The sequence below is a fragment of the Rhipicephalus sanguineus genome, chromosome 5 (genome assembly GCF_013339695.2).
Source record: "Rhipicephalus sanguineus isolate Rsan-2018 chromosome 5, BIME_Rsan_1.4, whole genome shotgun sequence".
Taxonomy (NCBI): Eukaryota; Metazoa; Arthropoda; class Arachnida; order Ixodida; family Ixodidae; genus Rhipicephalus; species Rhipicephalus sanguineus.
The window spans coordinates 125,574,690-125,602,036 of record NC_051180.1 but is presented as its reverse complement, the minus strand read 5'-3'; the positions used below and the strand labels follow the sequence as shown (position 1 = coordinate 125,602,036).

Genomic DNA, 27,347 nt, shown 5'->3' with positions numbered 1-27,347 from the left:
CTTGGCTCAACTTGAAAAAAACTATGCCTTCAAGTACAATATTAAAATAAATCTAATGCGCACCCAATTTTGCAGGTTCAAAACAAAAATGCACATGAATGTATTGCTACCACATTTTAATGATAAAACTGTGACCTGTCCCTATGTTGACAATTAGAAGAAAAAAGGGAGAGATAAGCACAATCTGCCTTCAACAAATGGAAAATTTATTCTCCTGGCAGTTCATTTCCTTCTGTGACACTGTTTTGGTGGCTCTAAGGTCACTTCTGGTACACCTCGATTGCGTGCTGCTCATTGACAAAGTCAATATACACTGAGTTGCTTACCGAAGTCTGCAAGCTTTTCATCAAGGTCCGGGTATTTTCTTACTTTTCCTGACCAACGTGAAGTTGAAGATCTCCCTTTGCGCTACTCACTGTCACAAGCCTCGGGCACACAAGAGACACACGCAGCTATACAGTAAAAGCTCGTTAATTCGGATTTCACAGGACCGGAAAAAATATCCGAATTAACCGAATGCCGAATTAACGAATGAACAGGAAAAACAACATTAAAATGAAGTTGAAGAAGCATACCTTTATTTGCTGAAGTATTTTGTAATGGTTGTTTGCGTTTTCACGCAGATTCCAGCTGACATTACAATTGCTCTTAGGCAGTGTCTATTCTCCCAGCAGCCGGGAGAACTTCTGAAAAAAATTTCTCCCGGCCGTCGCCTCCCATTGGCTCTCCGAAGCCACGTGACAAAGCTGCCGGGAAAACTTTCTGTGAGTGTACCCGCGGGTTGTTTGTTAATGCTGTAAGCATGGGAACTGGTATTGCGTGCATTTCCAGCCCGTGCGTCCATAAGCGTACGAAACAAGTGTTTGCTGCTTCATCTCAGTACCTATTGTACTGCTACCTTTATTATTTGTTATGTGACACGGGCTGTCAAGATTATCGAATAATTCGCCGATGCAAGCAAGAAGAGACTGATTGATGTTGGCAAAGTGCAACTTGCGCTCAATGATCACTTTTGATGACTGATCATTTTTATGACTGACTGCAGCTTTGACGCAATACGAGAGTGTAATGAGGTGAAGCATATTGAACATCTGAAGGGGGCACTTTCAGTCGGATGTTGACTGTATTTGTTTTTGGGAAGTTCGAATAGTAAAATTCCAGTGTGAATCGAATCGAATAGCACACACTATTTGAAAAATATTCCAAATTCCGAATATTCGCACACCCCTAATGAAAACGGTGCATAAAACAATTTGCACTTCACTGGCAGTAGACACAGGTCCTACGCGAACCAGTGTCAACCGACAACAAAATGTGTTCGGTCACCATTGTGTGATTGCGATGCCAATGCATCTGATCCCTCTGACGTGAGTGCTAGCGCCGCAAATGTGGTTTCGCTTTCCGATGTCGCTTTCGTGTCACTTTTGAATATTTCTTTTCCCCTTATCTTCCTCCCTCTCTCTGCCTCGCGAAAATCGCTTTGCGTTCTTGCACGAGGAAGCACTTTTTTTTTCCCTCGGTCGCCTGAATGCCCCACCAAGAGTGCAATGTTAGCTGTGAAAGTCCGTATTAACAGAAGAGTACCTATTCTTCTTCTTCTCAAGTGATTATTTTTTGCAATGAGTCTATGGGAAACCAAACAAACGTTCCCGTGCTGTTCGGCATGAGCGAGAATTAGTCTTAACCGAGTTCGTCTTAACAGGAGTTGACTGTGTAGAGATGTCAAAAGCCAAGCATTTAAGAGTCCACTCACCTGAGTGCAGCCTGCTGCTGATACTGGGCCAGTAACAGGTTCAACTGTGCTGGGTCCAGTGTTGAGGCAGTCACCTCGGTTGTCTCCACTGTTGCGTCGAGTGTTTCGGTGATGACCTGCTGCTCTTGCTGGCTGTCGTCCATGCCCTCACCTTGGCTCTCCACCTCTTGCAAAGGCCGGGCAGTCAGGAATGTAGTGGAACCACTGTTCTGGCGGAAGTCTGTCAGACCTTGGGTGAGTTCGGACATGGCCCGTGTCAAGAGGTCAGCCTCCCGCCCTCTGTTGTTGCCATTGACTGCCTGTAAGGGTTATAGCATTTACAGTATTAGACGCAATACAAAGAGCACTACTACTAGGGCCACTAAGGCGCCTGTGTTGTACGTCTACGTGTCTTTCTACAGTCGAACCCACTTATAATTATACCGGTTTTAACAATATATTGGTCATAACAATGAAAAGCTGCTGCTCCGTCAACTTTTGTATGTCTTATATGGTAAAATAACCCGTTTACTACAATGCCCCAATGCCGCATTATATATTACAACAACGAAGTCTGGCTGCTAGGTGTCTGTGCCGAAAGGTAGTGGAACACGAAATCCTTGAAAAGAAAGAAGAAAGCGAAAAATTTGAGCCGCTACCGCCAAAGGCCACCACGCAATCATACAATAGGAGCCGTCCTGCAGCTTTCTCAGAATTGACAGCCTTGTGCACCTCTCCCATCGCCTTGCCACCCACCCCTCCGAACATAAATAGGCTACTCTGCGCCACCCTTCAAAACACGAACAGACTGCCCCAAGTGCACTGCCTGCGATCACAGTCAGCTCGTTCGCCCCTCATTCTGTGCAGTTCTGAGAACTTCGCATAAAACAAGCAAGGCTGATGATCACGGGGTTTTCTCGTGCCAGCCAGTGAGAAGCATGTGGCTTGACACTTGTAGCAATTTCACCTCAGTGTTTCTAAAGGTGATAGGTTGCCGCAGCAACCTGTGTGCATCAAGTTGCCTATGAAGGTCACGCCATCACTGCCACAGCGCTTACTGTATCGTACACACAAGCATTTGCCATGAAAGCATTCGTTATGGCATGCCCACTCCGTTCCTGACCGCACATGGGCGTCGTGACGGCGAGCTGTTTTCGTTCATGAAGGCAACACATTGGTGTGGTGCACTTAGCATTCTTGCACAAAGATGCAGCATGAACGGCGGCGCGACACGTTTGGGTTATCACCTATTAAATGCGTGCAGTACGTATACAACTGCGCTAGGCCACGTGCACTACCAAGCAGTTAACTGAAGATGCTTAAGTACCAACCACTGGCAAGCGCCGGCACGCGTTCCACGTGCCTACGCGTCAAATGCGTCGCGGCGCGCCCCGTGGAGGAAAAGGGCGCGCAACCACTGGCAAGCGTCGACCGCGCGTCCGCGCCGACGCTCAGAGGCAGTGTTGCTTGATCTTTTCGTTTAAAACTGTCCATGTACAGCCTAGAACGGTGCGTTATCAATCGAAGCGAATTAGACTGTCGTTAAAATATTGATTGCTTCACCCACCACTTTTTTGACTATTTAAGAAGTAATTAACATCGCAATGACCAAAGTAACAACCACGGTATGCAAAGTAATCGACATCGGCGCGTGCGCTGCTAAGTTCACGTTTGCATCACGGGACACAGCCAACGATGTTTGCGAGATCGCCAACGCTTATGCGATCGCCTTGTTGACGCCTGTTCACGGCCATGCTATTAGTGCCCAACACGAATATAATCATCCTGTTCATGAAAATGGTTCTGCTCCAAGAAGCGGACGGGAGCAGCGTCGCCCGCACTGTCGGTGGGCGTGACGTCGTTTCTTGGCACGTACTTTAGTTACGAAAAAAAAAAAAAGGAAATAGACGTTTGCTGCAAAGTCCAAACGAGGTGCCCTAAAAATTCGCCGCATAACGACTAATACTTTTCAAATTAACAAAAAGACGGCTTTCCCGCGTACCACGGGTGTCACCGTGACTAATATTCTAGCTGCCTAATATGAGTTACAGTTTATTACATGGGCCAACATTGAGAAGTTCGAATCCTAGAGCAAGCATACATACTAACTCAAATTTTTTTCAGTAGCATGGAAACAAGAAACCAACATTACTGGAAACTCACAGTTACTTATGTCGCGTCTAGCAACAAAATGCAGGTAAACTGTAGCACTGCAAGTATGGCCCGACTTTCTTGTTTTCTAATAAATGAATATGCACTGTTCACCACAAAATGCGCATCGAGTTCATAATTAAACAGCTTATTTATTTATTTATTTTCAAATATTGCATCCCAATGCAGGGCTACTGCAGGAGTGGTGTACGTGAATACAAAAGGAAAGAATGTATTCAATATCGCAATAAGTGCTTCAACAAAAGCAGATATCGCCACCTGTTGAGTGCAACTGGGTAAAAAATGAGAGAAATAGAACACTAATATCATACAAGTGCCTCCAAAAATCAGATACATTCATTTCACGAACGGAACCAGGTACATCATTCCAGTGTTCGTAAATATCAGAAAAAACTGTATTTGAACATGTTAGTGTGCACAAAAAAATGGGTTATGTTAAGATTGTGATTGCAGCTGTGCACTGTGTAGAAGGCTTTTGGACGTTGTCTGTAGTCTAAATATCCTCTAACGCAACAAACCACACCTGACATTTCATGATGCGACAGATATCAGTCATAATATTGGAATCGAGCACTGGTTTTTGCACGTTGTGTGTAGTCGAAATATCCTCTAGCGCAACAAACCACACCTGGCACTTCATGATGCGACAAATATCGGTCATCAGATTGGAACCAGGCACTGTGTAGAAGGCCTTTGGACGTCGTCAGTAGTCAAAATAACCTCTAATATAATAAATCGTGCCTGAAGCATCATGATGTGACAGATATCGGTCATAAGATTGGAACCAAGCACTGTGTAGAAGGCCTTTGGACGTCGTCAGTAGTCAAAATAACCTCTAATATAATAAATCGTGCCTCAAACTTCATGATGCGACAGATATCAGTCATAAGATTGGAACCAAGCACTGCGTAGAAGGCCTTTGCACGTCGTCAGTAGTCAAAATACCCTCTAACATAATAAATCGTGCCTGAAACTTCATGATGCGACAGATATCGCTCATAGGATTGCACCAGAGCACTGTATAAAAGTCTTTGGCAAGTTGTCTAACATAGCTAAACTGAATGAATGTCTTCATATTTCAATTATGCTTAAGTGCATGCATAGTCTAAGTCAGTGCATATACAAAGAACTGAACAGAAATGAAATAGTCCTTGCAATACATCCAAGGATTTGGCATTTGAAACCATCAAATAATTATTTCAGCTGGATTCAATCTGGAGGAAGAGATAAATATGTGCACAGTTTAGAATGGTCTCACAGGTGTCTGAGGTTCCAGTGAGGCACCGTTTGAATTCCTTCTAAACAAAGAGCAGCACAGTAATATTGCACTTTCATTCCTTCTGCACATACGTGTGATGTCATGCTCTTCTCTTCTTACTATCGTGTCATTGTGCACCTCAGATTTCAATGGAGGTGCTTGTCACTTACAAGCTTTTTAGCAAATTAGCTGTCCAGCTGTAAACAAAACATATGTTATATTTAAGTAAACTGTAAAACGATGGAGAAGCGCCACTGTTCACATTCTCCCGTCTATGAGCATCAGAAAAGACTAGGGAGAATGTGTGTCAGAATAGACAACCTGCAAAACAAGGCATGTGCAACTGGGCATGTGCTAAGGTGTAGTTGCACGGCAGAGAAGCAGACCAAGAGTCAAGAAGTGAAATAGCAGGCAACACAAGCAGCACTTAATCATGCAACTTTCTTTTTCGATCACCACACTCGCGCACGTTCGAGCTTCTATTTTATACATGAATGGAAATGAGACCGCTGACAGCTGAATGTGTCGGCGTCGCTGGTACCCAGCACGAAAACACGTCACACTGCTACCAACAAGCGCACGCTTGTTGTTAGCTTGGCAACACACGCAAACGATTTGTGCCGAAGTCAACCAATGTTTCAGCGTCGTAAAATCCGCAAATGCTCCTCATGTACGTTGTCACATCACCGAAATGCGTTGGCAAATGCGATGTTCGCTTTCGGCAATGATGAGGCGAATGGCTATGTTGAAAACAAACACACTGCGGTCAATTTCCTTCAACCAAACTTCCTCACATGAGCTGGTTCACACGAAGTCGACGGTAGAGGCCTACGCTGAATGCAGACGACACCGCTCTGAATTGACTTCGCGGTAGGCGAGGGCTCACGCTGAGGACTTCAAACCTCCGAAGCATGTCTACACCCGTTCCGAACGCAGATACACACAGATCAGAGCACAGAAGCAGCGACATGCCGCAGTAGTAGGTACGATGTTTTCACTGGGTCGACGATCGCACACAAAACCGGGGCAAGGGCAGCCGGGAAGCATTCGCTGGATTTGTCGGCGTCGCTCGAACTCGGCACGAAACCGCGTCCCACTGGTAGCACTCGCGGTCGTTCGCCGTGTCGTCGCTATGCGTCGACGTACTGGATGACGACGCGGTCACTCAGGAGCGTTTGCGACCGTAGTTTCCGTGCTTGCCCTGCACTCGGAGGTGCCTTCGAAGCGGCGGCCATTAGGCATAGCGCTCAGAGGTATCGCGGCCTCTGATTGGTTGGCGCCGCCGGCACATGCCGGCCTCTGATTAGTTGGCGCGCCGTACGCGTGGTGACGTAGCCGAAAATATCAAAGTCGTCTTGACCCCGCGCGCCTCGAGGCGTATGGACGCGTACAGCCCTCCGCGACCGACGCCGAGAGGCGCATTTGACGCCTAGGCGCGTGCATACGCGTGCATACGCGTGCCAGTGGTTGGGGCTTTATCATATGTGTCGTCAGCGATTAAGCTGCACTGGCGTGTTTCCCGCCTGCCGCTAACACATTTGCGGTGCTTATCTGTAAAGACATTGCCACAATGCACCGTGACTCTGGCCCCTTCAGATTTTTTTTTTATTAGCTTTACCCCATTACATTTCGGCATTGCGGCAAAGGCACCTTTCAAACTCTACTACGGCCACAAACAAATTGACTCTCGAAAGCGCTGCTTTGAACCTAGAGATGTGGCTGAGGTGGGGGCTTCAATTAATGCCGTTACGGACCTGCAGTTTGGGCAGAAAGTCCAAAAAATTGGCCGCCAAAGAGTTTCAGCGTCCGAAATTTTAAGTTGTTCTTAAACATTGATGTCTATGGGACTTGTGACGGTGTTGTGAAAGCGTCCAAATTTTCAAGCATGTCCGAAAAATCGGCAGTTGATTGTATTTTGCCTTCTTTTTTTCATGCAACCCACTTATAACAATTATAGGCTATAACAATGGAATTTTCGTGGCACTTTAACATTGTTATAAGTGGGTTTGACTGTATTTGTGTCTTCATGCTACACTATGATGTTCAGCAAGCACCGACTAGCCCAACAGCAAGTCCTTAACAAATGATACATGATAGACATTTGCATGAAAACATCTTTTACCTCTTCAACCGAACATGAAGCCGAGACTTCGTCGCTGCCACCAAAACACCATCATCGTCATGCTACCATCATTGTCATCGGCAGGCAATAATGTTACCATACCAGTGACATTGCATTATTGCCTTGCTGTTGCCATCCCACACACAAGTGCTGATTTTACACGGGCATGCTTTGCCCCTCCAGTAACACTTTGCTGAACCCCAAGAAAAGCTAAGTATTTTCAGCAGCTTCGAGACATTGATTCCTAACAAATTATTGAAGGAAGTGGAACAACAATAAGGTAGCAAATTGGGCGAGCTGGAATATACACGTGATGGCTAACGTAAACAGAACACAGTACAAGCAAGGAAAAGACGACACAATTGTGCAGTCAACTTTCCTTTTCTTTTACTGTGTTCTATTTGCACTGACCATCATGAGTGGAACAGCAGCTCATTATTACTGCAAGCTCAACAATACGTATTTCTAAACAAATGCCATCCTTAGAATCTGTTCAAAGCAATCATGCCTTACAAGCTTATCAGCCACCTTTTGTTTTAACATCATTCATAGCGCTCATTTCCAAAGAATGATCAGTTATCAAGTTGCCACTCACTACAAGAAGCCATGTACAATATCCAAAATTTCTTGGAATGCTTTTGCAACTTCCACGGCGAATGAGGAGTGTCTGAGAACACAGCCCACATGTCACCAATACTGCTGAACATTCTGAAGAGTACGCAAGAACCAGCAATTAACCTGGAATGTCCCATATGAAAAGCGGATAAACTCAAACCTGTGAGGTAATATTGAACCACTGACAACCACAATCACCACTACTGCTAGGATTCAAGCGCTACCAGTCTATTTAGGTCAGGTTCATCTCTGTAAAGAGTCGCAATGATTAACAGGCCCAAAAGGCCATGTTTGGTTCTTCCCTGCCAATACATCATGATTAGGAGAGTGCAAATACAGTGAACTCCCGTTAAGACGAACTCGGTTAAGACGAATTCTCGCTTATACCGAACAACACGGGACCATTTATTTGGTTTCCCATAGACTCAATGCAAAAAAAAATTCGCTTAAGACGAACCGCCCAACTGTACTCTTTTGTTAAGACGAACTTTCGCGGTGATCAACAACGCTAGCGATTCTGCGAAACGAACACTGCAGTCTTGGTGGGGCATTCAGGCGACCGAGAAAAAGCAAAAAAGATGAAAAAAAAAAGCGCTTCCTGGAGCAAAGACGCGAAGCAAATCGCCGGTATCCCTTCTCAACCCCTGCCTGTGGGTGGGGGAGGTGTGGGCTTTATCAGCAAAGAAAGCAACAAAAAGAGTGGGGGATATACAACTTGGACCCCCAAGCCATTGCATCCTTTTTTATCCCCCCCCCCCCCATTCTTCGGTTTCCCAGCTGGAGTACAAAGGAGAACAGAAGAACACAAGAGCTTGAGGCCCTTCCGCCGTGGTCAGAGGGGAGTGGGGAAAAAAAAAAAGCGACAGCAGGAACAAAAATGGTCTGTGCATTACAATCGAGTACGAAACCGAAACCACGATCGCGGCGCACTCCCGTCAAAGGGGTCAGGTGCATTGACATCACCATCACACAATGGCGGCCGAGCACATGTATTTTGTGGTCAATTCGCGTTGGTTCGCGTAGCACCTGTGCGCGTTGTATCTGTTCCCAGTGAAGTGCAAATTGTGATGAGCCACTTCGATTATGGAAGCGCATGACAAAGGACGGCTATTTTGCACAGTGAATATAGCTGCGTCGTGTCTTTTTCGTGGCGAGGCTTGTGACTGTGAGTAGCCCGGTGGGATATCTTCAGCTGCACGTCGATAGGGTTGCCACCTGCCCGGTTTTGGACCGGCCAAGCCGGTTTTTACAGCGAAAGCTGTTATGAGATCATTTCAACGGCCGTTTTTGGTGGCGTAGTTGTCCGCCGCCGCCGCCGCCGCCGCCGGTGTCCGTAACCACTATCGCTCGAAATAAGAAAAAAAACGAAATAAGAAAAAATTTCCAGGATGGAACGGGGTTCGAACCTGGGTCCTCTGCGTGGGAGCCCAGTGTTTTACCTCTGAGCCATGCTGGTGCTTGGAACTGCCTTGCAAAACGACGCTATACAGGTCTCATGTCCAGAAGGAACCACATTAAGATATGTAATTTAGTGTGGTAGAAGAGTGAAATAACAACCACGCACCACACAACGCGAATTCTGTAACCAGGCGTCAAACAATGCCAATTGCGCAACGAGTGGGCTGTTGGATGCTTCCACCCACTACAAGGGGCTCTGCAATAATTCTTCATTGTCATCAAGCACAACACCAACAAAGTGCGCATGATGCCTTGCATGTTTTTAGCGGGTACCACGGCTCTCCGTTGAATGACGAAAAATGGCATAGTGGCTGCTGCCCTACTTCACAGAAATTATTATTTATAGCGTAGTGGGTTCCTCGCAAGTGCACTTGCATTGGTTGCCAAGGAAGCCCATGAGCCCATCATCCATTTCCTCAGGGTCTCAACAAAGTTCTTCCCCCCTCTCTCTGTCTCTCTTTCTCACGTCAATGTATGTTATATTGCATAGCGGGAGAGTTAAATAGCGACCGGGTGTCACACAATGCGAATTACGTAATTGGTGAGCCGTTCAAAGCTTCCAGCCCATTACAAAGAGCTGAGCCACAATTCTTCATCGTCATCAGTCGTCACGTAAGCATTTCCATTTCACAGAAATTATGATGATTTATAGCGTAGTGGGTTCCTCGCAAGTGCACTTGCATTGGTTGCCAAGGTAGCCCATAAGCCCATCATCCATTCCCTCATGGTCTCATAAAGTTCTTCCCCCTTCTCTCTGTCTCTCTTTCTCACGTCAATGTATCTTATATTGCATGGTGGGAGAGTTAAATAGCGACCGGGCGTCACACAATGCGAATTACGTAACTGGTGAGCCATTTAAACCTTCCAGCCCATTACAAAGAGCTGAGCCACAATTCTTCGTCGTCATCAGTCGTCACGTAAGCATTTCCATTTCACAGAAATTATGATGATTTATAGCGTAGTGGGTTCCTCGCAAGTGCACTTGCATTGGTTGCCAAGGTAGCCCATAAGCCCATCATCCATTCCCTCATGGTCTCAACAAAGTTCTTCCCCCCTCTCTCTGTCTCTCTTTCTCACGTCAATGTATGTTATATTGCATGGTAGGAGAGTGAAATAGCGACCGGGCGTCACACAATGCGAATTACGTAACTCGTGAGCCGTTTAAACCTTCCAACCCATTACAAAGAGCTGAGCCACAATTCTTCATCGCCATCAGTCGTCACATAAACAAAGTGCACACAATGCCTTACATATGTGTAGCTGGAACCTCGCTTCTGCGCACAATGACGAATAATCGCGTTGTAGGTGCTTCCCAATTTCACAAATATTGTGATTTATGGCGTAGTGGATACGTTCTTAGTGTACTTGTATTAGTAGCCCCAAGAGAGTTTACAACGGGCTCTAGAAATGCCGCTCTTCCAGCTTTCGCTGTGACTGTGCTGCGCTTTCCGCGCAGGCCTGGCATTTTTTAGACAAGGGGCTGGTTGCCGGTCCGCACCTAAGACCGGCCGTCATTGGCAAGTTTTTTGCTCATCGTATCCCGGGTATTTTTTTTACTCTTCTCCGTGTTGACCGTACGTGTTGACTGAGGAATTCCACCTGCGCGGTCGGGGACTGACCAGCGGTCAGTCCCCGACCGCGTTGTTCAACAACTACAACGGTAAATATTTATCGTCAATCACCAAAACTCTTACACTATTAGTCAAGCACTTTCTGGGATCCCTTCAAGTCTAGCGATCATTGGAATAGAGCATATTATTGCACGTGTATGGTACATGAATATCCAACATTTTTGTGGCATAGGTACATCTTAACATTCCTTTGTGTCTATAATGCCACTGGCCTATTGGACTCAGACGCAAAGAAGAGCTTTTTTATGGACGAAGCATTGTGGTTCCTTTTCAGTGCAGCACATTCAGACTAATAAGCGAAGCGTCATTCCAATCACGGGTACTTTTATGTCAGCAATTAGGCTAGTTGGTTAGCTGAGTGTGCTGCTTTTGTTTGTGCATTGGGTTTATTTGGCTCAATGAAAGCAATGTTACATTAAATGGCACTGCATGCCGAAGAATTGACATAGCGTCTATTGTTCAACATTATTTTAATCCCCTGTTAACACCCCCCCCCCCCCCCCGAATAAGGGCCGGTTTTTTTTTTCGGTATAAGGTGGCAACCCTACACGTCGATCAGGAAAAGTTACTACGGGCCGAAAACTTGGAAATATCCGAAAATCGAAGAAAACCTTGTAGACTTTCTTAAAGGGGTCATGAAGCACCCCTTGGGCTGACTGAAAAAACACATCCTGCGGAAAGCTGACACGGCTATGAACTGCTCTGCCAAATATTACAGTCGTGCGCGCCGCGTAATGGCCACAAGCGGAGCGCGAAGTTGCCTTTCCCCAGGCACCCTCTTTTCAAACAGAGGCCGGTTCTCACTCTCGTCGGTGGGCGGGGCGTCTGTCCGCTGTACGTCGCAAGAGACATAGCATGCTTATTGGCCGATAGCCGACGTAAATCGAGAGCGGCGTTCGGATCAGATGCGCTTCTTGCCGCGGGGTGCCGCCACTTGCCGGCGCCGCAACTCCTCAGTACACGGTAGCCGCACTCGCGCAAGCGAATCACAGCGGGAGAGCGATCGCGTTTCATGACGCGCGCTGGCGTAACTTCTTTCCCCCATGCCATCCCTCCCTGTCTAGCTTCCAGTGCGCTCGTCGGCACGAGAAAAGAGAGAAAGCGCTGGGAGCGTGCGCCAAACCCCCGTAACTCCGCTGATTCTTGACGGATTCGAGAAATTTTTGCGACAATCGATTCGGGAGGCAGTACACTCCGATACTGAGGCCATTAGATCATTACTTGGAAAAGTGGTTCATGACCCCTTTAAGCAACTCAGCGTATAATGACTTTGTCAAGGCAACAGCACGCGACCGAGGCGTATCCAGAAGTGATCTTAGAGCCAGCAAAACAGGCTCACAGAAGAAAACGAACTGCCAGGACAATAAATTTTACATTCTTTGAAGGAAAATTGTGCTTGTCTATTAATTTTTTTTCTAATCGTCAACATAGGAGCGTGTTGCAGTTTTATCATTAAAATGTGGTAGCAAATATCATCACGAGCATTTTTATTTTTGAACACGTGAAATCGAGTGCTCGTAATATTCGTGTAAACACTCTGCTTGAAGGCATAGTTTTTATCTATATGAGCCAAATAAATACTTTTTCTTGTCTTTTTGCCCCCATTGTAAGTCTACTCCATTCAGTGTTTTCAAGTAACATATTTGGATGCACTTGGCCAGTTAGCATCTCTCTTTATGGGGGCACTTCTGATAAGCCGAACTCCTGATAAGACGAACAGATGACCGCGGTCCCTTTGAGTTCGTCTTAACGGGAGTCTACTGTATTTCACATTTTTAAGCATATGCGAATATTCGAGCACTTCGAATACTTGAATGAATATTAAAGTATTCCAATTCACTTTGACACGAATTTAAATTATTCAAAATTTTGAAGCACTTGAAATGAACAAATAGGTGTATATTAGTCCGCATGTAACCCCCCCCCCCTAAAAGGTGGTTTCACTGCAGCGAAGAGGTGCTATACCGTGAATACACCTTTCCAGGAAAACTTCGCACTGCCGCGAAGCCCCACTTCAAGGTTAAATGAACATATTACCCTTACATCGATTCATCATTATTTAAGTTTAAAAGCTTGTTATACCAGCTTATATGCTCTAAGTATAGTAAAATTTAAAATGTAACATATTTACAGGTTATCACTTGCATTCTACCGAAAGACAAATCCCGCTACTATTCAAAGTTGCTTCCACCTCACTACGAACCAAAGAAGTGACATTTGCACATGCGTTGTTGCAATCTTTAAAAATATTGTGCAGGTTAGTTGGGTCATAACAAATACGCTCATTTTTCTTTATAATATGCGATATATACTATTCGAACTATTCGATTCGAAGTTATTCGACCAAATCACTATTCGCTTCGAACCTAAAATTTCTATTTGCACATGCCTACAAATTTCGAATACAAACCAAATAAGTTGAGCTATTTGTGCTCCAACTGAACGTTAACCATTCATACACCAGCATCCACATTAGCGGACGCTGGGATACGAACTGTCAAAGAATTCACTATTCAATGTTGATGAATAGTCGACGTCCGATTTCCCGGACCCTCAAGGGACCGCGAAAACGTCCGGAAAATCGGGCAGTCCGGAAAAACGAATGCACTTGAAAACGCACATTTTTGGTAGGTATTTTTCGCTGACAGAGAGGGTCACAGCCGGAGTACAAGATTCCGATAGCAATTCAGCCAATGCATTGTTTAGGTGGCTCTGAAAAGAGCCGTTTATAAAAAAAAATACGACGTGGCCGGCACTACCTCATAGGTCAGCACTTGGGCGCAAAGAAGTCGCTTATTTTCTTTTGCACGGTCCGCTTGCCCGCGATTATGTCTGCCTCAATTTCAGTTAACGTCATGTTGCCGCTGTACACCAATGACAGTGTCATCAGTGCTCGCGTCAACTCCGTGTTCGTTGGCTGTGTAGGAGCTGGCTCTTCGTTCTCGGTGTCGAAGTCATCGGAATCCTCCGTAACTTGATGAATGATTTCGTCATCGGTCAACTCCGCACATAGCTCGAGGTCTTTGTCAGCGTCGGCAAAGCCCTCAAGGGTTATCTCGGCTGGAATCAACATGCCGCCAGTGCGCAGATCGTCGAAGGCAATGTCAGCGGATGGCAGTTCATCGTCGTGAGCCTACGAGGTGGCTTTGTGCGCTTCGAAGGCGCGGACGAAGACGAAGGAGCAGTTGGTGCCGTTGCTGTAAACGGCGAATCCGCTCGACGAAAAGCGCAGCACGAAACAGCTAGGAACTCGGTGGATGCTGAAGGTCGGGAAACGTGATCACTGAAGGTAGCGCGCAGCAGCAAACGATCAACCGCAGACACGACTGCAGAGCTGGCACAGCTGACAAAACAACACGTGAATGAACACAGTGAGGTTTGGCTTGGCTAAGCTACGGCTGGCAACGGATTGACACGTGCGGTTTCGAGGTTACGGCAGCCGCAGCGCGGTGCGGCGTTGCTGCTGATGCGAGTATGGTGGGTTCAAGGATATGAAAATGAAAACAACCAAAATGGCGGCGTCGGTGGTGACTTTGGGTTGGCGGTTAACAGTAAAAAGTCCGGGAAATTGGATGGCGAAGGCTATAAGCGTCCGGAATTTCGGACTTTTTAATACATTGACTCTACGGGGAACTTGACGGTGCCACAGATGAGTCCGGGAAATCAGGCATGTCCGGAATTTCGGGCGTCCGGGAAATCAGACGTCGACTGTATTAACTCTTTTCTGAACATATAAGGGATACAACTCCTTCTGGAGCCCCAGAAGAAACAGAACAATGGATACGAGTAGAGGTCTTAACGATTATTCTGCAGGATAACGTTACTCTACATGCATTAATCATTTATTAGCAAGAACAGATATATGTGTAACACCATTAGATATAAACGTGCCGATACAGGATATAACAAACTCTGCGCAAGCTTCATATCTGTTGTCACTTCAGAAATTCAATTCAATTTAAACATTCACTATCCACATACTCTTATTTGAGATGTTAAACCTGGCAACGCTGCATGTGCAACGTCAGCACACGTCATCACTCACTGACCTGGTTGTTGTTGCTGCCAAACAGAGCCACCATTTCCATGTGCTTCTTGCGCTGGTGCTGGAGCAACTTGGCCTTGCTGGCATACTGCTTGTGGCACAGGCAGCAGCTGTGGGGCTGCGTCGTCACGCTGCCCACCATGTGCGAGAAAGTCGGGTTTGGCTGGCCAGGTATACTGGGTACGCCTCCCTGAAAACCAAACGGCAACAGGCTCCTCGTCTCTTACCATACCCAACACAAAAAACACACAATAGAGGAACCCGCCCTAATCCACAAAGCACATGAACACTATAGTCCGGCACAATCATGACCCTATAACAACACCACGTTGAGAATATACACCAGGCAAACGAGTATGTCAAGTGCATCAAAAATTAACACCATAGCGAGCTGGATAATTTGATGCATGCTTGACCGTAAAAAACCAGCAGTAAACAAAGTAAACATGAACATGCCTTGTTACGGCATGTTAATTTTTCTTGAAGACCATGTCTACTGCTACTATATTTACTTGAAACTACAGTGCACCTTTTTTCTGATAAAACAGGTCCAAAAATTGCCTAGCATTAGAATTGAATACAAAACTGAAAACATGTTCTTGGTGTTGGCAAGAGCCTCCCGTCAGACAGGTTAAATGCAGTGCCATCACCATCACGAAATGGCAATGGAGCATATTTTGTTACGAGTTCATGAATGGTTCATTTAGTTCCCGACTGTGACCTGTGTGTGCTGTACTCGCCCCATAAAGTGTAAATGGTGATTCACACTTTTCCTTGTCACAGCTGTCATCCAAGGAAGTGATTTTGCACGCTGAATATACCTGCGTCGAGTCTTTTTTGAGTGCCTGGTACCTGTGACTGTGAGTAGTACAAGCAAAACGAGTAGATCTTTAGCTGCTTGTCGACCAGGAAAAAGCTTCTACAGGTCAAAAACTAGAAAATATCATGACATTGAATGCCATATTGCAGACCTCCTTAAGCGATTCCGTGTAGACCAAGCATGTCAAGGTAACGGCCCCTCTATTGGCACACAATCTTCAGAAGTTATCTTAAAGGGACACTAAAGAGAAACAATGAATTGGTTTAGATTGATAAAGTGTGCTCGGAGAACTCTTGTGGAGTTTATTTCACCACCATAGGTTTATTATGTCGTGAGGCGTCCTGTTTTGCGTCCAGTTGCACGACACACACTTCAAGAATGCTTTTAAATATGTTCTAGGCTACATTAGCCGCTGATAGTTTGTAGATGACGTGTGTGTGTCCACAGAGATCTACTTCAAGTTACCTTGCCTTCAAAATTTTGTAAGTACTCCTTTAAGCCAGCAAAACTAGACTGCAGAAGCAAAGGAACTGTGAGGAGAATAAATTTCCCATTCTATGAAGGTGGATTGTGCTTGTCTCTCTCTCTTTCATCTAATCTTGAACATAGCGTCATATCACAGTTTCTTTTTTGTTCTGTTTTTTAAAATCAGGTAACAATACATTTAGGCGCATTTTTATTTTGGACCTGCGAAAGCTGGTGCACCTTAGATTTGAGTAAATATGGTAGTTCTTTAGCAAGCGAGATTCAAGCGGCTTGTTAAGAGCGATCCATGCAGTCACTGGACCACATCTGAACCAGCCACACACGCACCTTGACACGGTTGCTCATTGGCAATGCAGCGCCCGGGTGGTTCTTGAGGATGTGGGCCTTGCGCTTGGAAGACGACCGATAAACCTTCTCGCAGTACTGGCAGTAGTAGTCGCGCGTAGCCCGGAGAATGGGGAGATTCAGCTCTGGCACCAACTCCAGCTGAACGTTGGGATGCCGTTTAGCCATGTGGTTCACCAGCATGCCACGACGCTTGAAGCCCAGCATGCATGTGTGGCACTTGTAGATGAACCTCTGATAGTCGGTCGGTGGAACCTGGGAACAAATGCCAGAACCTTACGCTTAGGGTGATTAACAACTTAGGTTACATTAAGACATTAACGCTTGAGAATGTCAAAAATGCCAACAATAGCGACAACAGAGCTTTAGTAACCGAGAAACTAAGGATGAGACTAGCACCTCAACTGGGACATTCAAGTGTGGACTCACTTTAAAGGGTCCTCTGCAATGCTTTTTCAGCGTGTTCGGAAAACGCTGTTGATTGGTAGTCAAGGCTCCTCGGGACATGTGAACCAAACATTATAGCGCAGCGGGTGGACTGAAATTTACAATTAATTCTCAAAGTGAGCTAGAAATCGCTCGCTCTTCTTTCAACAAATGATGCCATAAACCCAAATGACCGCGCCACAAACCCGAAGTCCACGGCCATTGGCTGATTTGAGCATTGTGAGCTACACAGTTACCGCGTACGATGCAAGTTGCCTGCGTGCTCGCTTGCGATCACACTGAAAGTAAGCCGCGTGTATGAAGAAAAAAAAAGAAAGAAAAAGAAAAGGAAGTGCTCAATGTCATGGCGTGCACTGACAAATGGACGCACCTTCTTGCCCTGTTGTCCCCGCCCCCCACCGTAGCTTTCTGCGCGCTTGCTGGTACGAAAGGAGAGAGAAAGCGCTTAAAGTGTGCGACAAATCCCTGCAACTCCGCTCGTACTTGACAGATTCTAAAAATTTTTACGGCAGTCAATTTGTGAGGCAATAAACTCCTTTAATGAAGCCATTCAATGATTACTTGAAAAAGTGTTGCAGGGCCCCCTTAAATGGAACCTCGAGGAACCATGTAAATGGATTGCATTGATCAGGAGTTCAATTTACTGAGTAAAAGTGCTTTATTCAAAAGGGGTAATCGCTTTATCGCAAAGCAGAAACAAATTAGAATAAAACAGGAAGTTCGTTAGCCACTGACTCGCATATCACCAATAGCAACTGACTGACACTATATGAAACGGCAGTTCTCCCTCTGGGCTTTCCTCAGCTGCATCATCAAGCACTATTCAAGATTCTTGCGATTTACCGACCAATGTCTCTTCATTTGCAGAATAAAACAGCCCGACGTGTCCCGCAGCATGTTCTCTCCCACCCTTCCCCCTTCTCAAAGGATCCTTGTGAGCGTGCTTTTTCAGATGTTCAGATGTAATAGTTTGCAGTAAGCACCATTTTCGTGATACAACCACTTTCGAATTTGTTCATGGATTTCAGCGTTGCCTCTGGTGCGAGTGCATTGCATGGACATTTAGGTGTCACCTCAGAGGTGATCGGGAAGCTCACCGACCAGACACACCAGATCCAAACACGAGTACGACTTCAGCCCAAACAACAAACGATCAAACATGGCCAATGGAAAAAAAATGTGTGGGACCACTGCACACCACAATGTCTCCAATGTATATTGCAATGCAGCTGAAATGGACTGATTTATTTCATTTCTGAGTGTGCTCACACTTACTTTTATCAAGAGCCACATAATGGTTTCATTTAACAAATATTTTTTAGCACAGCATGAATACAAAACTAATCAAACATGACATTGGTGTCCCATTAAATTAAGCGGCAGTTCCATTTAGGTGATTCCTGTTTACAAAGATCCCACAGTAGTACTAGTACTACGAACTTTAGCAACTGCTTGGTATAATTCTCTCACGATAGTACACAGCCACTCATAATAAAGAGATCACTGCAGTGAATTGTAAGACTGTAGCAAACAGCACTTTTGCATTTCTACTTGATTGGTGAAAGAAAGAACCTCTCAACGTTACCCTTGACAATGATGTGGGTGGCAGAAAAGTTCCCTTTCACCCTACCAACCACTCACAATTCAGTAGTTTTGCTTCAATAGTCTTTCCCTTTAAAGGGACACTAAAGGCTTCAGTCAATGAGCGAGCATAGTTGAAATAGAGTTCCAGAAACCTCATCGTGCTTATTTCTTGCCAAGGAAACGCTTATTTTGAAAGAAAATCACATTTTTGTTGTCCGCATACCATTAGCGCAATTCAAACCACCCGCCACCGAGAACGGCCTTCTGACATAGCAATCACCATGCCCACACTGCCCGACAGCTCGGTAAAAACAGAACTTGCGTCGTACTCAAGGGTAACGTCGCATTCTTTCCTGCAGGAATCAGACTGAAATGCAAAAATTTCGCTTTATTCTGACCTGTAATGCAACGAAATCTTTTTGGTCATGGGTAGTTTGAGTACTTGCGATTATTTGTGCCTAGGCCTTGCTACGTCATAAGGCTTTGTGTTCCACAATATCGCACTGGTGGCATAAATCGCATTTACTTCAACTTCTCGATTACGAGAGCGCTGATGTGTATAATATTGACATTTTAGACCTTCTCAAGCATTGACCTATCACTCTTATGTAACATGTTATTTCCTGTTGGTGTCCCTTAAAAACTGCATGAACTATCCCAAATTTCTGTACCCTCATGTCAGGGCTTCATAAGCTTTCATGATGCTTCGAAGGTGTACCTTGGGCACAAACCGCTTCGACGAAAGTGGGCGCGCGACCTTAGCGCGTGCCTGCTCTCGGGCCTCGCGGTCTGGCGCATGCAGGCGGCGTGTGTGTTCCTTGAGCTTGTCCTTGCGCTTGAACTGCCGACCGCAGAGGGCACAGAGGAACTCGCGGTGCTCCGAGTGGCACAGCATGTGAAGCTTTAGCTTGTCCTGCCGGGGAAACACCTTGGGACACAGCTCGCACAAGAAGCGCTGGTTTGTGTGGAAAGCCCGTATGTGCTTGCGCACTTGGTTGTACTCTGGAAATTTCTGCACAGAGACGAGGTAAAGAAAAAGAAAGACATGTCGCAGAAAGTTTCGCACTCTTCTATTGCATGTACCATATAGCATGTTGCATACTATGTTCCTAGTATGTGCACAGAAGGACGTCTGGATGATTTAATACACTCATACTCATTAAAGGATGAAAGAAGGAAGTTATGGGACATGATAAATGGTGAGCTCCTGTTACAACAGCAAATAAGAATGAAAACAAAAATTTTTTTAATGGACATATGCACAGAATTGAGAATTATAACATATGCAACAGTCTGTAAGATAATTAAAATTCAACATCTACCAAAATTCCACATATATTAAAATCAAAGAGGATAGCGAAATAGTTCGATAATTAGAAATATAAAATATCAAAATATAAGTGCTAAACTTTTGCATCCGATATCCGAGGGGATGTTACATCTGTTTGATATAGCTTCAAATTCTATATATCCATCCAGTTCTATATATCCAGCTTATATATCTATGTTTGATGGTATGAAAGTGCTTCTTACTTTTCCACAGGTTGGACAAGTGTACACGCCGTCCTCACGATGAACGTAGACGTGATCTTTCAGGGCAGCGACGACGTGGAACTTCTCTTTGCAGATTGGGCACTCAAAATATCGCTCCTTTCTGATTTCAGCACAGAAGAGAAACGTGTGCAAGCTTCATTTTAGCTCTTTACTTAGCAACATAAATCTACTTGTCACTGCCATGAAATGAGCTGAGCTCTGCATAAGTTTGGCTCGCCCAAAGCACATAAGGGACAAAAGCAGCAGTGGCACATTTTCTAACACGCAGAAACTCAACCATATGTTTGTTACACATAAAGGAAGGGCATTTGTATGATGGTTGAGAAACAGCTGTAAGATGTCTTTTTTAATACAGTTAAACCTCAACATGACGAAGTACTAACTTTTATTCAGAGCTGTGCCCATAGCAATATTTTGGGTGTGAAGCGAATTCGAATATTTTTCTAATAGTACTTCGAAGCGAAATTACAAAAAAGAAGTCGCAGAGGATCCCTAAGAATATTCCTATGAGATAGCAACATAAAAGCGTTTCTTTTGGCTAGGTTGGTGAAGCACTGGAGGGGTGGTGTTCCTTAGTTGTCATATGAAGAATGAGGCAATGCAGAGCCTGAATTGTATTTATTTACATGATTTAGTGCAACCAATGTGGTGTCGACGACACTTTACACATGAAAGGAAAAGACTACGGGTGTGCGAATATTCGAACTTTCGAATATTTTTCTAATAGTGTTTGCTATTCCATTCGATTTGCACCGGAATTTGACTATTCGAACTTCCGGAAGATAAATACAGTCAACGTCCGATTTTTTCGGACTCTCTAGGGACCGCAAGATCGCCTGAAAAGTCGGGCTGTCCAAAAAAATGATTTCATGCTTTTTCATTTCGGTCAAGTGGACAAATTGCCACAGCCACATCCAAAATAGCTTTAATGCCTCCCAGTACACTTATCAGGCACTTTGGTGCGCCCAGGCTCTCATGAATACATTCAGTACCTGCCGTGAACCCTGCTTAACTGCGTGTCAACCGCCAATTGCGAATTTGCGTCTTGTGATGAGCACCGCTGATACCAGCAAAGCACGGAATACATTACAGTAGGGGTGTGCGAATATTCGAGTTTCGAATTCGAATCGAATAGTACCTAATCGAATAGATAGTATTCGAAGTTTCGAATAATTCGACAGGACGAATATCTAAAACGCGACAAAGCCCAATGGTGCAACTTAGTTAGGGTGGGGTGGCAAAAACTAATGCTAACGTCGTTACAGTAGGCCTTTCGTTAAAACTTTCACTGACATCCTGGTTCAAAAGCGAGTGCATGCTGATCTTAAAGGAACCCTGAAACGGTTTTTTGAAGTTTTGTCAGCGTTTAGGCAAGAGCATCCCCAAATCATTCGCACCAGAAATTAAGCGACGCACCGTATACCAAGGCTGCTACGGACAATTATATCTATACCCTCCTCCTCACCACTGCCTTACACCCTCAACTCACAAACAAGCTTGCATCGCCGGCGATCACAGCGCTCTCATGAGCGCACTCGACGGTTTGAGCTTCGCCCAGTCATGACCTCCGATATTGCGTGCTGACAGGTTGCGCACGATCTCGGGAGGCCCAGTGTGCCCAGCAGCGCGCCGTCTGGCAACAAAGACGAAGCTTGCGGAGTGGCTGATATCTGCTCTGACAGGTGCCACCACACTACCAGCTGATCTTATTTTGTTCTCCTGTACGGTGACAACCTGCAAAGGCATGCGGATAAACAAAAAGAATTCGAGAACGATCACCGATAAGCGTGAACTCGGGCAATCTGACTGTGTCTTCAGGTGTGAAGTTACAGCCGCAGACACGTGGGTTGTGGTGTTGAACGGATAGCGAGAGTGCGACACTCATTGCAGCGACGAGCTGAAGGGGTTCTGCTCGCCAGATGCCTCACAAACATTGCGCAATGTCGCAGCTTTACAAGACACCAACTGCTAGATATGTGGTACACAACACAGTTAGGGCAATTCATTGTGTCCAAGAAAAGAAACCTCAAGATAAACACTTGCTCAGCTCACGTCAACACGGAGCACGGTGTAACACAGGCAGACGACGCTCGCTGCCCACAGGAGGTTCAGTGACGTGGACTGGACATATCCAATCAGATCAGCCGCCTGCGTGACGCCGCACTTCCAAGACGACGCACACTGGAAGTGGGCGGTTTGAAATTGCGTTTGACTGAGCCGCTGTGATCGGTGGCGATTCACAGCTTTAAAGCCTTGTAATAAATTACACAGTTTACGCACAGAGCTTAAATCGGCCTGTAAATGATCCTTAAGACTTGCTCTACCGGCCCAATGTGTTCGTACAAAATTGTCAGAACCGTTTCAGGGTCCCTTTAAAGGAGATTATGTCATTTCCGCACGTAGAAAAACTGTCAAGCCCTTCACAACTTCGTTCCCGAAACGAAGGCACGGACTTCTTGGGTAGTTCAGTCGCGCATGCCGCAAGCGGCGTAAAACGTCCTGACTTTGGCCTGCGAAACCCTCGGTCATTTTGTTTGCATGTAAAAATTTGTTCACGCAGGGCAGTCGCCACTGCCGCAACGAACCACTCGTTCAGAAACTTCCATCGTTTCAGCACGCAGTTAAAACGCTGCTGTGAACGGGCGCCCGAAGTTTTTTGGTCCCGGAGCACCCATAGCGATAAAGCACAACATTACCGTTGTCAGATGAGCCGTATTGCACGACCATGGGGAAAAAACTAGCTACCGTACCCCCCTCTATTAGTCGTTAGGAGGTTTGGAGTGGCGCTGCTGACTGAAATGGCGACTCTTCCATCAACATACCTGTGCGCCCATAAAAACGGAAACAAAAGCCACTCTCGAACAAGTGCATAATAAAACTGTCGGCACGCCACGGCGTCCCTGATTTTTCCTTTGTCTTGCTGTAACTGGCGGTACACATTTCGTGTAAATATACTATTCGATTCGAATTCAATTCGAGGTGAAATTTCACTATTCGCACACCCCTACATTACAGCTCTCACGCATGGAGCGCTTAGAAACAATGACGCGGAATGCAAAGACTGTGGTGGAAGAGCGGACGACTCCTCCGGCTTTCCCGATATGTGTACGCACGATGTTGCCCACATGCATCGCTGAATCTCCGCCGATTTGCAGCATTTGCTGCCGCGTGAATCCGACCGTTCCTAGTTGTGTGCGGCATGTCGCCAACCGAGCTGACGCCGTCACTGCCGGAGCACTTGCTGTACCGTATGCACGCATTTGCCGTGATAACATTCGTTCGGATAGGCCTAGCTTTGACATGGCCCCTCCATTCCCGATCGTACATGAGTGCAGCGATGGTGAGCTGCTTTCGTTCGTGAAGGCAATACATCTGTGCGGCGCACTTAGTGGTCTCGCACAAGGAGGCAGCATGAACGGCGGCACGGCGCGTTCGGGTTATACACATACCACTGCGCTAGGCCACATGCACTACTGAGCAGTTAGCTGAAGATGCTTACCATAAGGGTTGGACATGTTTACCGCCTGCCGCCATCACACCTCCGTGCATTTCCGGTGCTTATCCGTAAAGACATCACCGCACTGCACCGTGACAGTGGTTCCTTCAGATTTTCGATATGCTTCACCCCATCACACTCTGGCATTGTGGCAAAGCTGCCTTTCGAACTCTGCTACAGCCGCAAACAGATCGAGTCACGAAAGTGCTGGTTCGAACCTACGAGATTATCGATAGACACGGCAGAGGTGGGGGCTTTAATCATTGCCGTTTCGGACCTGAAATATTGGCAGAAAGTCCGAAACATCGAACGCCAAAGAGTCTGAAATTTCAGATGTTCTTATACGTTGACGCCTTATGGGGCAGATTCGGAACTCCGGACTCGAAGGGAGCGCGCCCTTGTCCACCACATCAGTCAGGCCTCCACAGAAGTTGAAGGAGGAGGAGAGGTTGAGGAAATAGCGTCTTTTCCTTTCGCATGTAAAGTGTTGTTGACACCACATTAGTTGCACCAAATCACGTTAATTAGAAATTCGGCAGATCCCACGCCATGTGGGAATCGGTTTCATGCGAAGCAATCAGCGAGTACTTGTCTATGCTGCATTTTTGGGCTTTCAGTCAAGCGTTACGAGGTGGATCGACGTGTTTTTGTAAGCGTAGTTGTGTGCACATCGTGGCCTTACCAGGGATGTCGACTACACTGGCGTTTAAAGCGTAACTCATGGTCTGACATAATGTTAACACTCATTTAAGAGCAGAGACATGAGTATTATCGCAATGAAGTGCACTTTATGATGCGAGGATGTGAATATCATACGCAACTTTCGTTAGTGCATTCCTCCAGGGTCGAGCAACACTTGAATACAGCTTGCTGAATCGTAGGAACACAAACATAATGTTTATTCGACTTCTATGAAAGCGGAGCCAACACTAAAACCACAATTAACATTAACCCGGCATGACGCCTGTATCATAGGAGTACAGATGTAATGTTTATTGCTTTGTTATAAAATTAGATAGCCAGCACTGCAACCACAATTGACGCCGCACTGACATTGCACCTGCATAGAGTTTTTCCAAAGCAGTTTCTAGACCTGGCGTGGTTCTGTGGTAGAATACCGGACTGCCACGCAGAAGGCTTGAGTTCGATTCCTGCTGGGATACTGATTTTCATTCTTTGCATTCGATGCGTCAACTCTGCTGATGTCGGTTTTTATTAATGCTCTCGCATTTAAATTACGAATGTCTGTTCTCGCAGTTCCTGGGAAGATATAAACTGTCAAGCACCTGTGGCGCATACCAGTTTACCGTGGCCCATGGTATACGGTTATGTGCCACACGTGCCTGGAGGAAAGGGTTTGGCGACGTATGCGACAGGATTTTCACGTTATTCATATCATGATCAGACATTCATATTCGTCAAATCCCCTTACCCTCCCATGCCAATTTTGGTCTACACCAAGCTAAGGAGGCGATCACGGGAGCACTCAGACGTAGGTGGCTAGATAGATAGATACCGTATTTACTCGCGTAATGAACGCACCTTTTTTTCAGAAAAGTTGGCGCCAGTTTGGGGGGAGGGTTCATTACGCGGGAGAAAAAAATTGCGGGAGTTATAAGATGAAATTTCGCATGACCTATGGGCCTTGAAGTCAGTGGCAGGAATGCCTTGATTTCTGACCGTGGCCCGCGCGTGGGTTTAAGTCATTTTGTGGGACACTGCACATCCCTCACTACGGAGCCTCTTAGCATATTTGAGAACTTGTCTCTTGACATGAGGTAACTTTCCTTGATTTGGCTCGCGAAATGCGCGACAATCCTTTTTTGTAGAACAAAGCTCTTCCTCTCGTTTTCTCTAGTTACGTACGCGCACCGGATCGATGCTGAAGTGTTGTCCAGCCGCACGATCTCCATGTACCAGCGCATGTTTGACCACCTTGAGTTTAAAACTGGCTGTGTAGCTAGCATACCGAACCATCGCACCCAACGCAGCAGGTGTCCAACGAACTTCACCATAATCGAGAAACCAGACAACACAGAAGCAGCGACAGCGCTAAAAGCATGGCCTCCGAGATTGTGCACCAACAGGTTTCCCTCGAGCCTCTCGAGAAACCTGGCAGCACGCAATCTCGGAGGCCATGCTTTAAGCAAGGAGGTTTCTTCTGCATTCGACAGATGGCGCTCTGCCGCAAAAAGGCGCGACTTTTAAATTTCGAATCGCGTCGTTCGCGCTCGCACTGCTGGCAACTGTTTAGCATGGTTGTTAAACTATGTTGCGACTCTTATTGCGTCGTTGTTTTGAGATATAATGGTGTGATTTAACGTTGTTTGGATCGCCAGCAGCACTGGCAATCACACCGAAATAAAATGAACACATACGCACATTAAAAAAATTTTTTTTTTTTCGAGGACCAAAGTGGGGGGTGGGTTCATTATGAGAGTGGGTTCATAACGCGAGTAAATATGGCAGATAGATACGTAGATAGAAACACTAAAAGTGCCTAGGGTTTGCTAAGAAATGCTTTGTATTTATGTAATACAATTCGGCCTCTGCGTAGCCTCATTCTTAATAAGACAACCAGGGAACATTACTCCTCCAGCGCTTCACCAACATAGCCAAAAGAAATGCTTTCATGTTGCTGTCTCATAAGAATATGCTTAATTAAAGGGGTGGTGCCACCAAATTTGTGGCTTGCGCGTTCTTTGCTGTAAGCATTTCCTATAGCTTCAGGAAGCATGATGCACGCACCAAGATTCATGTATTCTCGCTAAATAATTTAATATCGCCTTTTGATGTGGACAACTTTCGGTTTCGGTTTCTGGGCGCCGAGGTTGGGCAGTGACGTAGAAGTGTAGGAAGTGTGGTCACGTGACCACACAAGGCTGTGACGCACTTAGCCAGGAAGCGATCGAAACTCGGCGAGTGATGTAGCAACCGATGCTTTGCCGGTACTATAGTGAACTAGAATATATTCTAGCTCACTACAGCCGGTACGTACGTTGCGGAAGTGGCTGAGGTCCGGAGGTCACTCACGTTACTACAGCAGATTTGGTGTGACGTCACTACAACTTTCGTTGCCCATCCTACAGATCTACGTCAGTGTTGGTGCGCTAGCGATGGGTTTCGATCGGGAGAATGGGCATTTAGGTACACTTTGGAAGTGAATTAAAATATATTCTAAACATTTGCTGTGTCCGACCCTTCGTGTGGAATGTCCTTGCATACAGGGGAAACCCACAACAGGCTTCTTATAGCCTCGGAATTTGATGGCACCACCCCTTTAAGGATCCTCTGCAACTTTTTTTCTGTAATTTCGAATTGAAGTATTAAAAAAAATATTCGACAACTATTTGAAAGATATTCGATTTGATTTGCACTCACATTTTATTTTTTGAATTCGCTTCACACTCAATATTTTGCAATTCGCACAGCTTTAGAAAAGACACTATTTCCTCAACCTCTCCTCCTCCTTCAACTTCTGTGGAGGCCCAACTGATGTGCCAGACAAGAGCATGCTCCCTTCGAGTCCGAAGTTCCTAATCTGCCCCATATAGACGTCAATGTATATGAAAATCTGAAAAA

At 45.8% G+C, this 27,347-nt stretch overlaps 1 protein-coding gene across 1 annotated transcript in view; it reads right to left on the bottom strand.

The window, feature by feature from the left end:
* Positions 1-27,347, bottom strand: part of LOC119394228 (uncharacterized) — a 164,308-nt gene that overhangs the window by 2,822 nt on the left and 134,139 nt on the right. The window contains 5 exon segments of the mRNA XM_049416028.1: positions 1,754-2,052; positions 15,038-15,223; positions 16,667-16,939; positions 19,434-19,727; positions 20,249-20,369. Coding sequence (XP_049271985.1) covers positions 1,754-2,052; positions 15,038-15,223; positions 16,667-16,939; positions 19,434-19,727; positions 20,249-20,369 — 1,173 coding nt within the window.